The sequence below is a fragment of the Aquarana catesbeiana genome, linkage group LG03, assembly GCF_042186555.1.
Source record: "Aquarana catesbeiana isolate 2022-GZ linkage group LG03, ASM4218655v1, whole genome shotgun sequence".
NCBI classification, from domain to species: Eukaryota; Metazoa; Chordata; class Amphibia; order Anura; family Ranidae; genus Aquarana; species Aquarana catesbeiana.
In genome coordinates this window covers 732,493,398-732,516,588 of record NC_133326.1, presented here as the reverse complement: position 1 = coordinate 732,516,588, position 23,191 = coordinate 732,493,398, and the positions used below count along the sequence as shown (strand labels likewise).

The 23,191-nt window shown below is 43.1% G+C and overlaps 1 protein-coding gene across 3 annotated transcripts in view; it reads left to right on the top strand.

Annotated features, from left to right (window-relative positions):
- Positions 1-1,224: 1,224 nt before the first annotated feature.
- Positions 1,225-23,191, top strand: part of LOC141133837 (phospholipid scramblase 3-like) — a 31,904-nt gene continuing 9,937 nt past the window's right edge. The window contains exons 1-3 of one of the 3 annotated variants that reach the window (XM_073623408.1): positions 1,225-1,496; positions 21,263-21,316; positions 22,493-22,520. In XM_073623408.1, the coding sequence (XP_073479509.1) occupies positions 21,269-21,316; positions 22,493-22,520 (76 nt within the window). In that variant the 5' untranslated portion in view covers positions 1,225-1,496; positions 21,263-21,268. Of the gene's footprint in view, positions 1,523-6,729; positions 6,803-21,262; positions 21,317-22,492; positions 22,521-23,191 lie in introns of those variants that run through there. The other 2 variants (XM_073623409.1, XM_073623410.1) reach the window with 2 other exon arrangements.

Here is a 23,191-nt window from a genome sequence, read left to right as displayed (position 1 = left end):
ACTGTGAGCAGGACACACTACACTAACTTGTAGCTTTAGCTGAACACTGTGCAGAGGTCTCACTACACTAACTTGTAGTTTTAGCTGAACACTGTGAGCAGGACACACTACACGAACTTGTAGCTTTAGCTGAACACTGTGCAGAGGTCTCACTACACTAACTTGTAGTTTTAGCTGAACACTGTGAGCAGGACGCACTACACTAACTTGTAGTTTTAGATGAACACTGTGCAGAGGTCTCACTACACTAACTTGTAGCTTTAACTGAACACTGTGAGGAGGACGCACTACACTAACTTGTAGTTTTAGCTGAACACTGTAAGCAGGACGCACTGCACTAACTGTAAATAGTCTAGCTGCCTGACTGTGGTACTAATAGGATCAAAAGAACACCAGAAATTTTATTCAGGTAGCTGTAAATACTGTAACAAGACAAGCCTGCCTGTCAGTAGGAAGATAACAGGAATGGATATAGCTAAACTGAATACAGTGTATATATATATATATGCAACACCTGGGATGCATATATATACACAATACACTGTAAGTGCAGCTAACTCACTGACTGTCCTGCCTAATCTAGCTAACTCAAATGAAATTACACTGTCTCTCTCTCTCTCCCAACACCGGAACACACTACACAGGGCCTCCGTGCAGGCAGCCTTATATAGTATGGGGCGTGTTTTAAACCCCCTGAGCCATAATTGGCCAAAGCCACCCTGGCTTTGGCCAATTACAGCTCTCTCTACCGACGGCGCTGTGATTGGCCAAGCATGCGGGTCATAGTGCATGCTTGGCCAATCATCAGCCAGCAATGCACTGCGATGCCGCAGTGAATTATGGGCCGTGACGCGCCACACGAATTTGGCGTGAACGGCCCATATCGTTCGCAATTCGGCGAACGATCGAACAGCTGATGTTCGAGTCGAACATGGGTTTGAATCGAACACGAAGCTCATCCCTAGTCAGGTGTAATTCTCAGTATCTGTTCTTATTCTGTATGTATGGACTCGGCACAGTACTACTTCTCTTGTCCTGTATGTCGGGTGTAATTCTCGGTATCTGTTCTTATTCTGTATGTATGGACTCTGCACAGTACCACTTCCCATGCTCCATGTTCTGTGTTTAACTGATGATTTTCAACAGGAAGTTGTAGTAATGTAATTAGTTAAAATGTTACTTTGCAACAATAGGAAGGAGTATAGTTGTATGTTACATCACTAGCATTCTTCCTTCTATTTCATAAACTTGGCTCCACCACGGAGGGAAGAGGAAGAGAAACTCCACTAACATAGTACATTATAGACCACAGAGGAAAAACAGCAGAGAGCGGAGGAGACTCCACCAGGAGACATCAGACCACAGAGGAGAGACAGCAGAGGGTGGAGGAGACTCCACCAGGAGACATCAGACCACAGAGGAGAGACAGCAGAGAGCGGAGGAGACTCCACCAGTAGACATAAGACCACAGAGGAGAGACAGCAGAGAACTGAGGGGTAGGTCGGCCCAGTACATCAGAGAGGTAGGATGGAGTAGACCTATGAATTATTCTACATGTCGGGAGAACACAGGAGTGGTCCATGACCCTCTTACTCAGGCACTTTATAGGGCTGAAATGTATTGTAGTTTGTGAGTTGGGATGTATAGCATGGATGGGGAAATCTATTAGACTTCTTTTGTTTAGCCTGGAGGGTATGTATGGCCCACCCCAGGAATAGAAATCATTCCGTTGAACGATACAATTAAAAACAAATAAAAAAAAAAAAAAATCAAAGTTTAGGAAAAATATCAGAAGGTTGAAAATGATTCCAGGTTAAAGTGGACCTGTCATCAGGTCAACTTCCTTCTGCTTTCAAAATTGTTAAGGAATATGCTCCACACCCTTAGCAACATGGGATGTCACCCAGCTCCATGAATTTGCTAGCCAGGAATTTCTGGCCATGTAAGAAAAGCAGCTTAGATAGTTATGAAAAAAATGGCGTGCCACAGAATTTACTTTATACCCTTCAGATATGGTATGAATTTACTGGGGGACCCCATGAAAAAAAAAATGTTGTATAATCCCCCCAGACTCTATACCAGATCCTTGGGGTTTTGTAAAGATTTTATAGGGGAACCTCACAAGGAAAAAAAGCATGGGCACCCCCCAAAATCCATACTAAATGCAAGCATGCAGCCTAGGTGCAATCCCCCTCCTGATCCATACAATGCCTATACATGCCCTCAACATGGGGGTTATCTTGCCAGGAGGGAAATCCCTGGCAAAGCAGCTTGTGTCCATGTTGTTGAGGACAAGGGACTCGTCTCCACAACCCTGGACATTGTGCAGAAGAGTGGGTGAGGAGGGCTCATCTGAATCTTGAAGCACCCTATAACAGTCAGGGGATCCCCAGATACTGCCCCACCCAACTTATTTCCAAAAAAAAAGAAAACTAAAAGTGAGTTAAAACACATGAATGCTTTTTGACAAGTCCTTCATTGAAAATTAACCCTCCCTCCCAAAAAAAAGTCCCATTATGTAAATCCACCATCAATCACATTGTCCAGTGATGTAGATCGAATGGCAATCACAAGGAACAACTTTCATGAATCCATACTTCCCTTATCGACTTCTTTGGTGTTTAACTGCTTCCTGCCCGCTGGCTGTCAAATGACGTCTGGGCGGCGCGGCTCTCGTTCTGGGTGGACGTCATAGAACAACCACTCTCGTGCGCCTGTGGGGGCTCGCATCGCTATGGTCGGTGGTGCATTGTTTCAGTCTGACACACCGCTACACCGATCTCGGTAAAGAGACTCTGACGGAGGCTCTTTACCACGTGATCAGCCATGTCCAATCACGGCTGATCACAATGTAAACAGAGAGAGCCATTGATCGGCTTTTCCTCACTCGCTTCTGACAGACGCGAGTAGAGGAGAGCCGATCGGTTGCTCCTCTGATGGGGGGGTCTGTGCTAATTGTTTATCAGTGCAGCACCCCCTCGGATGCCCACCCAGGACCACCAGGATGCCGCCAGGACCACCAGGGATGGCCACCACACTGGACCACCAGGTATGCCACCCTAGACCACCAGGGAAATGCCAATCAGTGCCCAGGTAGCTGCCTATCAGTTCCCATCCCTAATGCCTGCCAGTGCCAGTCAGTGATGCCTAACAATGCCATCTATCAGTGCCGCATATCAGTGCCCATCAGTGCCACGTATCAGTGCTCATCAGTGCCCAGCAGTGCTGCCTATCAGTGCCCAGCAGTGCCGCCTATCAGTGCCCAGCAGTGCCACCTATCATTGCCACCCATGAGTACCCATCAGTGCAGCCTTTCAGTGCCCATCAGCGCTGCATATCAGTGCCACCCATCAGTGCCACCTATCAGTGCCCATCAGTGCCGCCTATCAGTGCCCATCATCAGTGCCACCTCATCGGTGCCACTTCATTGGTGTCACATTATCAGTGTCCGTCAGTGCCGCCTTATCAGTGCCCATTAGTGAAGTATTGTACCGAATACTGGACCACCATATATGACAGCTTTCTTTGTCAATGGTTGTTAGGAAAGCAGCGGGTACCAGCACTTGTGGCATCATCAGCAACCATGACGTCACCCGACCCCCATTATTTACTGGCCAGGAATCCCCAGTCATGTAAACAAAGGGGAAGTTATAGCACAACATCACTGGCCACATGGCTACATTATGACCATAGGCACAGTCGGTCAATGACCTCATTGGGTATATATCCCGCCCCTTTTGTTTACATTCAGCTCCAGGGCCCTAAGGCATGTAATTCATGGCGAGTGTAGCAACAGAGTCACGCCTGTACCTCGGTTGCTGGGTTGAGTCAGCGGGTGTCATTCATAGTAATTGATGAGGATCTCCATCTCTTGGACAAGATGACTGACAATGGATTACAGAGGGGCACATTTTTGGGGTTCTTCTACTTTTTTAATAAAGGATTTGGCAGAAAGTGTGGCGTCATTATTTACACTTTTCATGTTTTTTTCTGAATGAGTGGGGGTACCATGTACCTCTTACTCATTCACTTAGGGGGACTGGGGACCCCCTTATTGTTAAAGGCGCTTCCCGATTCTGATAAGCGCCCTGCCCACAGACCCCTGAAGGATCTGGTATGGAATTTGGAGGGATTTCATGTCTTTTCTCTTTTTGTATGTGGAATCCCCCTTGACATCCATACCAGACCCTCATCATGAATAAGGATCTCAATTAAAGTTTTAGGGAGGAACCCATGCCATTTTTTTTAAACCCCCCTATTAACATCTATATCAGACCCTCTTCTAGGATAAGGGTCTGGTATATATAAAGGGAATTTTTGGCCATTTGTTTACAAAGAGAAGAGGCCCGGAACTGTGATTTACCAGCAATTGGTTTTCTCAGTGAATGGCAGTGTTGCTGTAGTAGGTTGTATACATTGTACAGATGTGTCCCTTCACAGGTCGGGTCGGGGCACCCCCCAGACATGGCATTTTAAAGGAATTTTACAGTTTTAATGTTGACCTTTAAACATTATTAAAATTGCTGCTCCTCACCAAATGGATTTTTTTAAACTTTTTTTTTGCTTTAGTACATGTCCCCATGATATTGCCCAGCCCCCCACCCCCGTGCCATTTGTTTTACAAACCCTTTACTATTACCCCAGGAAATGGCCAGAACTGAGTTTTAATATTTGGCTCCCATTGACTTCATTGGGGTTCAGATTCGGCAGCCGAACTTTAGTCATGTTTGCTGAGCTCATCTCTAACTGAACCCAGGTGGGTCCCACTCATCCCTACCCAGGAGGCCCCTGTAAACGAGGAACAAAGAAACCAACGACCTTTGCTCATGGAGAAATGTTCTGAAAGTCTATTTGGAAGAGAAAAGTTACAATGTAAAAGGGAGGGGGAGGGAGGGACACATGTTTTCATAGTTTTTTCCATGGGTCCAAAGGGACGTGTCCGGCACTGGCTATGAGGGTTGTAGATACCACACTTGGCCTTAAAGTGATTGTAAAGACCGAAGGTGCATTCTATGCATGAAGATAAAAAATCTTTTTATGTGCAGCCCGCCCCCCCTCTTTATACTCACCCGAGCCCCCTCTCAATCAAGCTAAGTGCATGGGAGCCTCGGCTTTTCCAGATCTCTATCCTCATTGGCTAAAACAGCAGCAGGAGCCATTGGTTCCCTCAGCTGTCAATCACAGCCTTTGAGCCAATGAGGACAGAGCAGGGGCAGGGCCAAGCCACTGCTCTATGTGTCTTGTGGATACATAGAGCGGGGATCGGGAGCGACAACGCACCAGTGCCCCCATAGTAAGCAGCTTGCTATTGGGGGGCACTAGTCAAGGGGTAGGAGCCAGGAGCACTGGTGGGGGACCTGAGAAGTCTGCTCTATGCAAAACCATTACAGAGCAGGTAAAAAAAAACAAAAAAAACAACCATTAATATCACTTTAAATGTTCTGTAACTTCAGGACATCTCAAAGTGAAACTGGTTTATGCTGATGTCATAGTATATGTGGAAGCCAATGAACATTGTAAGATCAAAAAAAAGTTTGGTCAACCAAGCAGCTTCCTCTGCACCATAGTAAATGAAGGAAAAGGGGTAGCTCAAGGGAAGGCTATTATTATTATTGTTATTATTATTATCATGGTTGTTAATTTGTATTATTGTTATTATAAAAATAATAATAATAATAATAATAATAATAAAAATACTAATAATATAAATTAACAACCATGATAGTAATAATATTAATATTATTATTATCATAGTTGTTAATTTATATTAATAGTATTTTTATTAATATCATTGTTGTTAATTTTTATTATTAATATAATAATAATAATACTAATACTAGTACTACTACTACTAATAATAATAATAATAATAATACTAATAATACAAATTAACAACCATGATGATAATAATAATAATAATAATAATAATAATAATAATAATAATAATATCATGGTTGTTCATTTCTATTATTATTATTTTTATTATTATCATTGTTGTTAATTTGTATTATTAATATAAAATAATACAATTTAACAACCATAATAATAATAATAATAATAATAATAATAATAATAATATTATCATGGTTGTTAATTTCTATTATTATTATTTTTATTATTATCATTGTTGTTAATTTGTATTATAAATATATTAATACTAATACTAATACTAATACTAATACACATTAACAACCATGATAATAATAATGATAATAATAATATTATTATTATCATGATTGTTAATTTGTATTATTATTATTTTCATTATTATTTTCATTGTTGTTAATTTGTATTATTAATATAAAAATAAAAATAATACAAATTACCAACAAAAATAATAATAATAATAATTTTTATATAACAGTTATTATTATCATTTATATCATTATTATTATTATTATTATTATTATTATTATTATTATTATTATTATTATTAATAATATTATTATTCTGTGTACACTGTGTTGGACTTGTCATAAATAATACAGCACAGTTTCTGGAAAAGAACCAAAGGATACATAGAACTTACATGAAGATTGTTCTACATCCTCTTCTGAATGTACAATCCTATATTTCACAACACTTGTCAAGTGACGAGTGACGTGGAGCGATGCTGCAGGAAATGACTACCCCTCCCCCCCTATACAAGACATTCCACAGACAAGAAAGCAGAACTTATACTGATAACACATTATTGTCAGGTGATTGCAGCACATAAACCTGATATTATTATATAAAGAAATAATACAAGAAATCCTGATGAAGATCATAGAGAACGAGTTCAGCTCTTTGGGTGTGTCTGGTACGTACAAACTGTGAAGAAGTTACCTACAAGCAAGGAGCAGACATGGGGCTGTTTTCATTTTAATCTTCCAGCTCCTGACTTTTATATAAATGGGATCTGGGCAGCTGTGGGAGCCGCAAGATTTCTTTTATGTGACCGGTGAGTGCCACCCCCCCTCCCTCCACCCACCCCAGGAGCCAGGGACCCCTACAATCAGGATGGTGGGTGGAAGGAGATCATTTGTCCCCCATCTCCTCTACAAGGTGCGCACGTGTATGTAATCAGGGCCGGTGATAGACTATTTTGCACCCAAGGCAAGACCAGCTACTTGCGCCCTCTCCCCCGTAAAAAAACAGAAATGTTCTCTTACTGTCAGTCCAATGTCAGACACATCAAAATATCACTCTGCGGCCATTTTCCTTTGCAAAAATCCAATAAAAAAAAAAGTAAAAATAATTAAAATAATTAATTAAAATAATTAAAGTAATTTTGGTAAAAAAAAAATTCCCAATAAGTGCAAAAGTTATCGCTTCTACATATATGGGGGGAATGGCACACAAGACTGCTACCTATATCATTGACTTCTGATATCACACACTGGTCCAATCCCATCTCTTCTCTCATCTACATCATCAATCCAGGATCCCATATTTGTCCATGACCATACTATAATAAATATGTACATGATGCTGTAATACTGTACACAGGGAATGATTGCTGCAGACTGTTAGAAAGTTTCTTTAATATCTAATATACAGTATCTCACAGAAGTAAGTACACCCCTCAGTCACATTTGTGTAAAAATTTTCTTCTTTTCATGTGACAACACTGAAGAAATGACACTTTGCTACAATGTAAAGTAGTGAGTGTACAGCTTGTATAACAGTGTAAATTTGCTGTCCCCTCAAAATAACTCAACACACAGCCATTAATGTCTAAACTGCTGGCAACAAAAGTCAGTACACCCCTAAGTGAAAATGTCCAAATTGGGTCCAATTAGCCATTTTCCCTCCCAGGTATCATGTGACTCGTTAGTGTTACAAGGTCTCAGGTATGAATGGGGAGCAGGTGTATTCAATTTGGTGTTATCGCTCTCACTCTCTCATACTGGTCACTGGAAGTACAACATGGCACCTCATGGCAAAGAACTCTCTGAGGATCTGAAAAAAAGAATTGTTGCTCTACATAAAGATGGCCTAGGCTATAAGAAGATTGCCCAGACCCTGAAACTGAGCTGCACCACGGTGGGCAAGACCATACAGCAGTTTAACAAGACAGTTTCCACTCAGAACAGGCCTCGCTATGGTCCACCAAAGAAGTTGAGGTCACGTGCTCAGCGTCATATCCAGAGGTTGTCTTTGGGAAATAGATGTATGAGTGCTGCCAGCATTGCTGCAGAGGTTGTAGGGGTGGGGGGTCAGCCTGTCAGTGCTCAGACCATACGCCGCACACTGCATCAAATTGGTCTGCATGGCTGTCGCCCCAGAAGGAAGCCTCTTCTAAAGATGATGTACAAGAAAGACCGCAAACAGTTTGCTGAAGACAAGCAGACTAAGGAGATGGATTACTGGAACCATGTCCTGTGGTCTGATGAGATAAACTTATTTGGTTCAGATGGTGACAAGCGTGTGTGGCGGCAACCAGGTGAGGAGTATAAACACAAGTGTGTCTTGTCTACAGTCAAGCATGGTGGTGGGAGTGTCATGGTCTGGGGCTGCATGAGTGCTGCCGGCACTGGGGAGCTACAGTTCATTGAGGAAACCATGAATGCCAACGTGTACTGTGACATATTGAAGCAGAGCATGATCCCCTCCCTTCAGAGACTGGGCCGCAGGGCAGTATTCCAACATGATAACCACCCCAAACACACCTCCAAGATGACCACTGCCTTGCTAAAGAAGCTGAGGGTAAAGGTGATGGACTGGCCAAGCATGTCTCCAGACCTAAACCCTATTGATCATCTGTGGGGCATCCTCAAACAGAAGGTGGAGGAGCGCAAGGTCATCCACCAGCTCCGTGATGTCGTCATGGAGGAGTGGAAAAGGACTCCAGTGGCAACCTGTGAAGCTCTGGTGAACTCTATGCCCAAGAGGGTTATGGCAGTGCTGGAAAATAATGGTGGCCACACAAAATATTGACACTTTGCGCCCAATTTGGACATTTTCACTTAGGGGTGTACTCACTTTTGTTGCCAGCGGTTTAGATCTTAATGGCTGTGTGTTGAAATATTTTGAGGGGACAGCAAATTTACACTGTTATACAAGCTGTACACTCACTACTTTACATTGTAGCAAAGTGTCATTTCTTCAGTGTTGTCACATGAAAAGATAGAAGAAAATATTTACAAAAATGTAAGGGGTGTACTCACTTTTGTGAGATATTGTACATCTATTAGCAAATATTAACAAATGAATGAATGGATTAGATCTTTACAGAATAATTGAGTTGTATATATATTTTAGTTATGGAAAAAAGTGAAATTATATAGACTATTATACTTGTGAAAGTATACAAATTGTTATAAACTTCATAAACATTCTTATGGAGAACCAAATATGTGTTAGTAATTAGTAGGAATGGGCCAAACACCCCCCCCCCATTCGGTTTGCACCACAACATGCGAACAGGCAAAAAATTCGTTCGAACACGCAAACAACGTTAAACTCTATGGGACATGAACATGAATAATCAAAAGTGCTAATTTTAAAGGCTTATATGCAAGTTATTGTCATAAAAAGTGTTTGGGGACCCGGGTCCTGCCCCAGGGGACATGGATCAATGCAAAAAAAGTTTTAAAAACGGCCATTTTTCCAGAAGCAGTGATTTTAATAATGCTTAAAGTGAAACAATAAAAGTGTAATATCCCTTTAAATTTTGTACCTGGGGGGTGTCTATAGTGTGGGCGCATGTTTCCCGTGTTTAGAACAGTCTGACAGCAAAATGACATTTCAAAGGAAAAAAAGTCATTTAAAACTACTCGCAGCTATTAATGAATTGTTGGTCCGGCAACACACATAAAAGTTAATTGATAAAAACGGCATGGGAATTCCCCACAGGGGAACCCCCCGAATCAAAATTTAAAAAAATTTAAAAAATGCATGGGGGTCCCCCCAAATTCCATACCAGGCCCTTCAGGTCTGGTATGGATATTAAGGGGTTCAGGAGGGGAGGATGGAGGTGGGGGATGAGAGAGCGTCCCCCCTCCTGAACTGTACCTGCGGCCTGCCAGGTTGCGTGCTCAGATAAGGGTCTGGTATGGATTTTGAGGGCCATTTTTTTTTATGTTGACGCGGGGTTCCCCTTAATATCCATACCAGACCTGAAGGGCCTGGTATGGAATTTGGGGGGCCCCCCACGCAAATTTGGTTCAGGGTTCGCCTTACTATTCATACCAGACCCAAAGGGCCTGGTAATTGACTGTGGGGGAATCCCATGCTGTTTTTTGCAATGACTTTTATGTGTATTGCTGAGACCGACAATTCATTAATAGCCGCGAGTACTTTTAAATGACTTTTTTTCCTTTAGAAATGTTATTTTGCTCTCGGACTGTTATAAACACGGGAAACACGCGCCACTTTACAGGCATACTATAGACACCCCCCAGGTAGGAAATATAAAGGAATATTTCACTTTTATTGTTTCACTTTAAGCATTATTAAAATCACTGCTCCTGAAAAAAGGACCGTTTTTAAAAGGGACCCGGGTCCCCAAACACTTTTTATGACAATACCATGCATATAAGCCTTTAAAATGAGCACTTTTGATTTCTCCCACAGACTTTTAAAGGGTGTTCCGCGGCTTTCGAAATTGCCGCGAACACCCCAAATTGTTCACTATTCGGCGAACGGGCGAACAGCAGATGTTTGAGTCGAACTCATGTTTGACCAGAATATAAAGCCCATCCCTAGTAATTAGGAATCTTAAACTGGGTTCTTACCTCCCCCCATGGAAAATGAGATGAAAGGTTTCACATTTCCTAAGTTGCAAAAGTTGTGTAGTTAAGATTATAAGTTCTTTATACTACAATATTTCTTGATTAGGATATTTATGAATACATTGGGTTTTTAATGAATATAATAACATAGATACTGATTTAAGTAGTATTTGATCTAGATGTTATATTGTATATGTTTAATGCTTTCACAAATTGTTCTTGCCCATGCCTCAGGAATGTCAATGCATAGAGACTGAACAACCCCCATCCTTGCGTCTCATTAGAAGAGTATGGAGAATAATAAAGCTCAGAGGAACTTTTAACCAGCCTTTTTAGGAAGGAGGGGGCAGATTTTAGGAGTAAAAGCTAGAAACAGAAAGATTTGCTTCAGACACACCACGAGACATCACGAGAAAGCTTGACACACGCACACACAAAGACACATCTGATGCAATCTTCATCTTAAGATTATAATTACAATAATGATGTTATCTTTACATTCTAAATTTTGATATTGTTCTTGTAATATTTTGCTATTTTATTATTAAATCAATGTTTGAGTTTTTACACAACAACTGAAAGGACTTTTTTTTAACTTTCCTCATCAATATAATTTACAGAATATTGATATTAATACCATAAAAACGGTATTTAACCACTTCAATACCCGGTATTTTCACCCCCTTCCTGCCCAGGCCAATTTTCAGTTTTCAGCGCTGTCGCATTTTGATTGACAGTTGCGCAGTCATCCAACACTGCACCCAAATGACATTTTTATCTTTTTTCGCCTCACAAATAGAGCTTTCTTTTGGTGGTATTTGATCATCTCTTAGGTTTTTATTTTTTGCACTATAAACAAAAAAAGCGACAATTTTGAAAAAAAAAAAATATTTTTTACTTTTTGCTATAATAAATATCCCAATTTAAAAAAAAAAAAAAATATGTATCTATCTATATATATATATATATATCTATATATATATATATATATATATATAGATATATATATATATATATAGATATCTATATATATATATCTATATATATATATATATATCTATATCTATATATATTCTTCTACATATTTTTGGTAAAAAAATTGCAATAGGCATATATTTATTGGTTTGCGCAAAAGTTATAGCATCTACAAAATAGGGGATAGTTTTATGGCATTTTTATTATTTTATTTTTTTACAAGTAATGGCGGCGATCTGCGATTTTTATTGTGAATGCGACATTGCGGGGGACAGATCGGACACTTTTGACACTATTTTGGGACAATTCACATTTATACAGCGATCAGTGCTATAAAAATGCACTGATTACTGTATAAATGTCACTGGCAGAGAAGGAGTTAAAACTAGGGGGGCGATCAAGGGGTTAAATGTGTATCCTAGGGAGTGATTCTAACTGTAGGGGGAGGGGACTTACAAGTGGAGGAGACCCATCGGTGCTCCTCTGTACTGGGAACACAGCATCGGCCTCCTCTCCCCTGACAGGACGTGGATCTGTGGGTTTACACCCACAGATCCATGCTCCTGCTTTGTTAACGGGCAATCGCGGGAACCCGGCGGACATGAGCACAGGCTCCTCTTCTCTGTCGTGGGTGGGACTGAAGCCTGGAGGAGGGAATTGTGTCACGATGAGGGGGCGGAGCACCATGCCCACGCTCAACACCTCGTTGGCTGGCACGGCACCTGCCCTGGGTACACAGTGCCAGCAGGCTGCAGGGATTGGGTCTGGCGGGCGGTGACGGCGACTCAACTGCCAATCCGAATCGTGCACAGCACACAAAGCACTTTGGGTTGCTACTTTTTCTTCAAGCCAAACCCGAACACTTTAGTGCCGCACATTATAGGACTGTAACAGACCTACGAGATCATAGGGCACTCCAAAGAGAATAGTAATGTGGCACACATAGTGCCCCCTCACCCTTCTATCAGCCCCTGTTCTGAGCCACATGTCTGAATTTTGTGTCCGGATTTCAGACTGACTGAAACCCGGACACATGATTCAAAACTCGAACTGTCTGGGTGAATCCCAGACAGGTGGCAACTCTAAAAGCGCTGCCCGGACAGACTGTGACCTGCAAGCAGCATTTATGCACAGGGAGGCAGCACACACGGTGAGGGACACTCCGGACGCCCACCGTCAGAGTCAGCACAGACAGGACACACCGAGGCAGCACTACTGCGGTGGAGCCACGCTAGCCACGGCTGCCACTGGGCCCCCCAGTGAACCGATCTTTTCGGGCCAGGTCTGCACCCTCCCGGCTAGGCGGGAGTGCGTCCCTAGGCGGCAGTGCGTCCCTAGGCAGCTGCCTAGTTCGCCTAGTGGGAGCGCCGGCCCTGTATGTAAATGGTGATAGCGCCACACATGCTGTATAATGTCGGGAACGTTTGAGCGGGAGGAATACTTCCCGGGTCACCACTGATGGTTTACTGTAAACTGATGAGCTGTAAGGGATGCTAAAGCTTCCCCTATAATTTTGGATACTAGAATTTTTTTGTCATTTAAACGGGCACAGACAGTTTTGAAGCTTTACATATTGGGTATCCATTTACTCTACACAGTACCACAGATTTTATTATGTGCAAAACATAGAGATTAAATTGGGTTGGTGTGCAGTACAATTCATATTAGTGCATTTTTTCCTGAAAGTATAGATTTCATAAACAGTTGCTCCAATATTGTGCAATATAAAAAAAATTACATCAACCTTATTTTTATACTAAAGGGACTCGACTTTCAGAGAAAATATATATTGTCCTGGGGGGGACTTCAGTAATTTTATATCCAAGAAATGCAGGTTTAATGTGTGCGAAAAAGGAAAAAAAATGATGTAGATGGGTAATGGATAAGGGAAGAAGGAGAAGGAGGAGTTAATTAGGGCTGACTAAGGATTAAAAAATGTTAACCACTTCAATACCAGGCACTCTCACCCCCCTTCCTGCCCAGTCAAATTTTCAGCTTTCATCGCTGTCACACTTTGAATGACAGTTGCGCGGTCATCCTTCGCTGTACCCAAACTAAATTTTTATCATTTTTTCCCCACAAATAGAGTTTTCTTTTGGTGGTATTTTCTCACCTCTGCGGTTTTTATTTTTTGCGCTACAAATAAAAAAAAGAATAGGGGCGTGGCCTGCACCGGAGCTGATGGCTGCATGATCTAGGAGCTCCTGCCCGAATGGAGGATTCAGCGTCACATAGCGACCCACCGGATCACCCTGTCCACCCGATTCTACGGCGGATTTGTTCCCAGGAATCCCTGCTATTATGCCCAGAAAGCGCAAAGAGCTGAGGATGCTGCAGCGCCTGACGGAGTTCTTCATCCTCAAACAACAATGAGGTAGGCAAGATGGCGGCGGGCCTGCACACACACCTGAACCAAGGGCACAACAAAAGCCTAAAAAGGGGACATTTACACAAAATAACATCTCCCCTAACAGCTCCCAATCCTTCCCTGCCTCCCCGGTGACATGCAGTCCAGCTAAAGCCAAATTTAGGCTGGATGATGCTGGATGCAGCCCAGCACCTAGCCCTATCATAGACTCAGGGGATGACATGAGGGAACTGCCAGATCGAATCTTTCCCCACTAAACATCAACCTGTAATGGACACAGTCTTAAAAGATATGCTCCTCTCCCTTTAGAAGTTCTCTGCAGGGTGACATGATGAACTGCATGCATAGATTTAACACAGAGTTACAGGCAGTTGAATCCAGAGTGGATCATATAGAGCATAAAATGGGGGAGTATGCAACCACTATAAATGAACTAGTGGACTACACTGAGGAGAAAGAGGGGGACACTGAGTGGATCAAAGCCAAGTTAGCAGATATAGAAGATAGAGGCAGAAGGAACAATCTGGAAATAAGGGGGATCCCCGAATCAATCCAGCAATCAGAATTGCGTTCCTATGCTTCATCTTTATTCCAATCCCTCTTCCCCAACATGGATGTCACGATTGATAGAATCCACCGTCTTCCCAAGCCTGCATACTTACCTAACCAAGTGCCTAGAGACGTGATTCTGCGTCTTCATTTTTACCACATCAAGGATCAACTTATGATGATGATGCGCAAAAGTAACCAAATCCCCACACAGCACCAGAATTTGCACTTTTATGTGGATTTGTCCCAATACACATTGCAGAAGAGAAAGAACCTGAATACAATTACTAAAACACCCAGGAATCACAAAATTGCTTACAGGTGTGGGTACCCCACTAAACTTTCCATTGTTAAAGAGGACTGTCATGGACGTACTGCGAATGGCTCTGCAACTGGCCGCGGGCGCATGGGTCCATTGGGATGTGTTCCAGTCTATAGGCATTCACCAGTAAATAGATGTGCGCCAATGCGCATGTGCATGCGCAGACCGTGGACGCGTGCACAGTAACGCAGCTGTGGCGCCCAGTGATCCTTAAAAGGGGCCTCTTCAGAATGCATCCTTGCTGTCTGATCTGCAGCTCATCCTGTACCTGAACCTGCATCTGCTCCAGTGTTACCCGGCTTCTCCTGACCTCGCTGCTGTCTCCAGTCCTGACCCCTTGGCTTGCCTTTGACTTGCTTCGTGTTCCTGTTTGTTTGATCTCCTGTTGCAGATTCTGCCTGGACTTTGACCATTCTCTTTCTCTTGCTGCTTCTGTCTGATTGATCCGCTGTTGTGACCTGGCTTGTCTGACCCTGCTCCTGACTGCTGTCCTGCATCCGAGCGCACCTGCCTACAAGTTCTGCATCCATGTGCATCTGCCTACAGTCCTGCATCTGTGCGCACCTGCCTGCTACTTCTCAGCATTCCTGCATCCGCAGCAATCAAGCCTGTTCCTGTCTCTGCCAAGCGGACATCATCTCCAGTCAAGTGGACCCTGCAGGCTCTCCTACCCTCTGAGGGTTACTGTTCCCACTCCAGTGGTCCCGGAACCAGAGCCATACGAGAAATCTCCCTCTGCATGTCAGGCTCACCTCCAAGGTACGTGTCAAGGACGGCACATACATTGTTGATTCCCTGGAGAAAGGAATTTCTCTGCTGGAAGAATGGAAAATCCTCCCTAAACAATAGGATGAGCACCCCCCTGCAAGGCATGCAAAACAAGTCAATCCTGGCTGGAAAATGGTAACCAACAAAAATGCTAAATCGCATACCTAAATACGGATGGTAACCGAGACAATGCTTACTTAGAATCCTTGGGAAGCCTCCCAGGAGAGCCTTTAGGCTTGAACTCACCTCCACTTTAATTGAGCAGCATAGAGCTGCACACGGGTATCTTACTGTTGATAAGGGAAAAACCCTTATATATGTTTTATCACCACTTTCATTGTTGTTTCACCTTGTTGTTTCTATGTTTCTTTGTTCTATTTTTCCTGTACTTTTTTGATGTCTCAGTCACTATCTACAATCTTTTCACAATGACTGTGTGACAATGACTGCACAAAATTGCAGATGGAGCAAACAAAATTCTGCAAGTCTTCATGGAATGTGAGTACAGTATGTTCATTTATTCTTCCCATCATCATTTCCACTTCGGCCACAAGAGGACGCCCATGCCTTGCAAATGAAATTACTCTACGGCTATAAGCAATCAAACTGTTCTTACCTACAATGGGGAATACATTTTCTCTCCATTAACGCCAAAGGCCTCAACCATCCAGTGAAGAGAAAAATCTATGCGGAAAGAGGCGCTATCCTGTAGAAGTGATGTTCTGTGCGCACAGGAGACTCACTTCTGCAAACTTTCCCCACCAAACTGCTCCCACAAGCACATATATATATATATATATATATATATATATATATATATATATATATATATATATATATTTACGGCCAACGCTGACACTAAAACAAAAAGGAGTCATAACAGCCTTCAGGGACTCTGTTGCTTTCACCTTACATGAAGAAATCAAAGACGAGCAAGGCCGATATCTAATTCTAGTATGCGGCCTGAACTTGGTTACTTATACAATCGTCAATGTATACTTCCCCAACCAGCACCAATTGCGTTTCTTCCATAAGCTAACGAAAAAGGTACCTTCCCATCAAAAAAGGTTTCAATACCACTCCAGATCCTTATATGGATTCCTCATCAGGTGAGAGAAGGAAGGGACAGTCCCTTTTACAGCCTATCCACACTCGGGAACTTTTTAATGCCTGGAGATGTCTACATGCAGGAGAAAAGGACTTTACCTTCTTCTCCTCTCCCCACAGAACGTACTCTAGGATTGACTTGTTTTTAGTTGATCAACGAACACTGTCCAGAGTGACCTCAACCTCTATAAATACTATAACCTGGTCGGACCACGCTTCCATTACATTAACAATAGAGGACTCTGCTACTACCACTTCAACTCCAATGTGGAGGGTCAACTCGTATATAATGCAACAGGACACTTTTAAACTACATATAGAAAGGCATTTAACTGAGTTTTTTTTTGAAAAATGCACCATCAGTCCTGGATCCTTCTGTCTTGTGGAATGCTCATAAAGCATACATTCGGGGGAATACTTATACAAACGGGGGCGAGGGCAAAGAGGCAGCAGCAAAAACAAGTCTCCGATCTCACCACTGAAATCTTTCAACTATAAACCAGTTATGCCGCGTACACACAACCGGACTTTCCGGCAGACTTGGTCCGGCGGACCGGACTCCGTCGGACAATTCGATCGTGTGTGGGCTCCAGCTGACTTTTTTTCCCCAAAAGTACGACGGACCTAGAAATAAAACATGTTTCAAATCTTTCCGACGGACTCGAGTCCGGTCGAAAAGTCCACTCGCCTGTATGCTAGTCCGACGGACAAAAACCGACGCTAGGGCAGCTATTGGCTACTGGCTATCAACTTCCTTATTTTATTCCGGTCGTACGTCATCACGTACGAATCCGTCGGACTTTGGTGTGATCGTGTGTAGGCAAGTCCATTCATTCGGAAAGTCCATTGGAAGTCCGTCGAAAGTCCGTCAGATAGACAGTCGGACCAGTCCGGTCGAAAAGTCCGCTCGTGTATACGCGGTATAACAAACAAAACCCCTCAAGGCAAACTTCCCAAAGACTGAACCAACTACCTCATGATCTCTGAAACCTCCTATTGGAGAAGTTTGAGAAAACATCCAAAAAGGCTTCAAATGTCCTACTATGCCACGGGTAATAGAGCAGGGAAATTATTAGCACATAGGCTAAGAGGTCACAGATACAAGACCAAAATTCCGCACTTATTGCACCCACAATCTAAAGAAAAATGATATCATCCACAAGATATTGCAGATGCATTCAGCCACTACTATAGCACCTTATATAACTTAAAAGATGATGCTGGCACCAACCAACCTAACATTTTTTACACAACATTAAACTACCACAACTCTCCCGAGATCCACTAGACTTACTTAACCACTTCAGCCCCGGACCATTTGGCTGGCCAATGACCAGAGCACTTTTTGCGATTCAGCACTGCGTCGCTTTAACTGACAATTGCGCGGTCGTGCGACGTGGCTCCCAAAAAAAATTTACGTCTTTTTTTTCCCCACAAATAGAGCATTCTTTTGGTGGTATTTGATCACCTCTGCGGTTTTTATTTTTTGCGCTATAATTTTGAAAAAAAAACGCATTGTTTTTGACTTTTTGCTATAATAAATATCCCCCAAAAATATATAAAAAAAAACATTTTTTTTCCTCAGTTTAGGCCGATCGTATTCTTCTACATGTCTTTGGTAAAAAAAATCACAATAAGCGTTTATTGATTGGTTTGCGCAAAAGTTATAGAGTCTACAAAATAGGGGATAGTTTTATGGCATTTTTATTAATATTTTTTATTTTTAACTAGTAATGGCAGCGATCAGCTATTTTTATCATGACTGCTACATTATGGAGGACATGTTGGACAATTTTGGCGCGATTTTGGGGCCATTCACATTTATACAGCGATCGGTGCGATTAAAATTGCATTAATTACTGTGTAAATGTGACTGGCAGCGAAGGGGTTAACCACTAGGTGGCGCTGTAGGGGTTAAGTGTGTCCTAGGGATGTGTTCTAACTTTAGGGGGGATGGGCTAGCTGTGACACGACACTGATCACCGCTCCCGTTGACAGGGAGCTGTGATCAGTGTCCTGTCACTAGGCAGAACAAGGAGATGCTTGTTTACATGAACATCTCCCCGTTCTTCAGCTCCGTGAGACGATCGCGGGTATCCCCGTGGACATCAAGTCCGTGGGACCCGCGACCTGACTCACGGAGCTCCCCGCCGGTGGGGATGGCACGGCGGCAAATTCAAAGGGACGTACAGGTACGTCCATTTGCCCAGCCGTGCCATTCTGCCAACGTACATCGGTGTGCGGCGGTCGGGAATCGGTTAACTTACCTTTTACTATCTCTGAAATACAAAAGGTGATTGAATCCCTGCCAGCCAATAAATCCCCTGGCCCAGACTGATTCACTCTGGAATATTTCCGAATTTTTAAAGTGCTTCTCTCGCCTCGTCTAGAACGTTTATTCAATGCTGTTGCTGCCTCTTCCTCCCTACCGCCCGAAATGTTGAAAGCACTTATTGTTACACTGCCGAATTCGGGGAAGGATCCAACTTCACCCCCAAATTTTAGACCCATTTCCCTTCTCAATACCGATGTGAAGATATACGCCAAACTCATTGCCACCCGCCTGATTGATATTCTTCCATTTCTCATTCATCCGGACCAGACGGGTTTCACTAAGAGTAGGCAAACTGCTGACGCCACCCGCAGGTTAATCAATGTCATTCACCTAGCTAAGCTCCATAGAAGGCCTTCTCTACTGCTAGCTTTGGACGCAGAGAAGGCCTTTGACAGGGTCCATTGGCAATGCCTTGCCCGAGTACTAGCAAAATTTGGTTTCTCAGGAAACATCCTAACAGCAGTTATGGCCCTCTATTCTAAACCTTCGGCTCAGGTAAAGTTCTATCAAAACCATTTACTATAACCAATGGGACCCGTCAGGGCTACCCCCTGTCGCCTGTTATATTCAATTCACTAATGGAACCCTTAGCCACATTCGTAATCATCCTAATATTAACAGATTCCCACTACGCAAGTCAACTTACACTATTAGTCTGTTTGCGGACGACATTATCATGGTGCTCACAGATGTGGAGTCTTCCCTGGCTTCGGTACAATCTACATTAGAGTTATTTAACCGAGTTTCATACTACAAGGTAAATGAGAGTAAATTGTATTTATTGGGATTGGGTATCGATCCACCCCCCAAGAGAAACTCAAGACACGTTTTCCGTACACTTGGTGTGCAAAGGGGATCAAATATCTAAGTATCATGTTGACAGCTTCCACAGATCAATTAGTTAATGCTAACTATACTCCCTTTCTAAATGTATATGTATTAAACAACAAGCTCCAGGAAATAGCTAAGGTTGAATTACCATGGTTTGGAAGGTTGGCAGCTTTCAACATGGTCATTTTGCCGCAATTACTCTATCTGCTTAGGCCTTGCCTACACACGGTCACACCAAAAATCCGACCGTTCAGAACGAGGTGACGTACAACAAGTACGACGGCACTAGAAAAAGGAAGTTCAATAGCCAGTAGCCAATAGCTTCCGTCTCGTACTTGCTTCAGAGCATGCGTCGTCTTTGGTCCATCAGGCCAGCATACAGACGAGCGATTGGTTCCGTCTGAAATATTTAGAACATGTTCCATTTCTAGGTCCGTCAGAATTTTTGAAAAAAAAAAGTCCGATGAGGCCTACACATGATCGGATTAGACGATGAAAAGCTTCTGTCTGACTTTTTCTGTCGGACATTCCGCTCGTGTGTACGCGGCATCTGGCTGGGTTCACATTATTGTGAATTGGATGAGGATTTTTCGGCATCCAATTGGCACGAAAGGAGAATGTGATCGGCTCTCTATGGAGCCGGTTCACATATCTCCATTGTGGCTGAGGAGCAGATTGCACAGGAGTCCTTTACGTCTTTGGCTCAGTTTAAGGGCCCAATTCAGGCAAACATTGGGGCTTGAATCTTCCCTGAAATGGAGAACAGTAACGCATTTTTTTCTGGCCTTACCATTTAATTAACCCCCTCCTCCAAAAAAAAGAAATATTTTCTGAAAATAGAAGGCCAGTAGAAAAAAAAAATCAGAGTTGAAAATTTTATTGTTGCACAATTTTTGCACAACTGATGATCAAATCCATATTTTCAGGAAAAGATTCACTGAAATTCATTTTATTGCAGACGAACAAACTAAACTCCATAGAGATAGAGATGGGATTTTGCTGAGTAAGTAGATACCAAACACGTCAAGCCTAAAAATGATGTGCAGCCATAAAACAGCAACAGACTGTTAAAACCAATATTGCCCATAGTTGGTGTGTTCAGAATCTTTACAGCTCACCAGATTAGAATTAAAGGGGAACTTCATGACCCCTCCCCCCTTCCCCACTGTCTTTTTCTGGATATTTGGTATTCCATACTTCCTGTCCCAGTGACCACCAGAGCATTGCTATAATCATAATTTCCTGCCAATGTTGCCCCTAAAACTATTGATCTTTATTATATGTTGCAGGGTATTATGGCCGGATTTCCTGTTGCTCCACCTGGACTGGAATATCTTCTTCAGGTGAGATATGTAAAGAGTACCTGTCTGGAGGGCAGCTTACAGCCCCAGACACTGATTTTAAGGCAACAGCAGTTTCCATTACACTAGGCACCCATCTACTCAACCCTGACACCCATCCATCACCCTAGGAACTCATCTACTCAACCCTGACACCCATCCATCACCCCAGACTCCCATTCCATCACCCTAGGAACTCATCTACTCCACCCTGACACCCATTCATCACTCCGGACTCCCATTCCATCCCCATAGGAACCCATCTACTCCACCCTGACACCCATCCATCACCCCAGATTCCCATTCCATCACCCTAGGAACCCATCTACTCAACCCTGACACCCATCCTTCACTCCAAACTCCCATTCCATCCCCATAAGAACCCACCTACTCAACCCTGACACCCATCCATCACTCCAAACTCCCATTTCATCACCCTAGGAACCCATCTACTCAACCCTGACACCCATCCATCACCCCAAACTCTCATTCCATCCCCATAGGAACCCATCTACTCAACTCTGACACCCATCCATCACCCCAGACTTCAATCCCATCACCCTAAGCACTCATTTACCTAACCCTGACACCCATCAATCACCCCAGGCTCTGAACCCATTACCCTAGGCACCCATCTACTCACCCCTGACAACCATCCACAACCCCAGGCTCCTATCCCATCACCAAAGGCACCCATCTATTCAACTCTAACACCCATCCATCACCCCAGACTCCCATTCCATCACCATAGGAACCCATCTAATCATCCCTGACACCCATGCATCACCCCAGACTTCAATCCCATTACCCTAGGCACTCATCTATTTAACCCTGACATCCATCCATCATACCAGACTCCCATTCCATCACCCTAGGCACCTTCACCCCAGACTCTAATCCCTTCACTCTAGGCACCCATCTACTCAACCCTGACACCCATCCATCACTCCAGACTTCCATCCTTTCACCCTAGGCACCCATCTACTCAACCCTGACACCCATCCATCACCCCAGGCACCTGTCTACTCATCCCAGTGACCCTTACCCCCAGGATTCCCTTCCCCAAATCCCTCTATTCATCCCACTCAGCTATTAGACAAGGTGGCATTGATGGACATGGGAGTGTTGGTTAAGGTAACTAGGAATATGCCGTTGACTTGTCTTTGTTCTGTTTAACAGGTCAATGGACTCTTCATGACAGAGACAAGTAAGTGCTGTTATTCTTGTATTGGTAAAACTTGAATATATCCATCTTCCACTATTCCTTTCTTTGCTCCCGGTCTCACTTAGTCTTCCACCAATTACTGGGATCCTCTACAAGTGTAGCCAATTTTTCCTTCTTATGTACAATTAAATTGTCAGTTTAACTGAGGACTTTTCCTGTTGCTCTTATTGGCAGATCTGATCAGATCTCCAGATATAACTCACTAACAATTTTGTTTTAAATATAATTTTTCTCTTTTTAAATATTTCATATTCCATTTTCTGTTGGTTATTTAAAGACCCTGCGAGAAGGTGAAGCTGTAGTGTTCATTTCTTACTTAAAGCGGAGGTCCACCCTAAAATTAAAAATTACATTAACATTCTACAAAAAAAAAAAAAATGTGAAAAAAAAAAAAATGTTTTTACTTACCAGAAATGCCTGTTGCTAGGCAGTCTTCCTAATCTGCCTCTTCCTATTCCGCAGCGCTGTTCCTTCACTACCTCCTCTTCGGTGAGCTGCCCCGTTGTCTTCTGGGACATGTGTGTGTCCCAGAAAACCACATGGCCACATGTGAGGACACAAGGCTCCACTGCCTGTTTCCCTTAGTTAGGATGGCGGATCGGCCTCGGGGGGGGGGGGGGGGGGGGGCGACATCGCGGGCTCACTGGACAGGT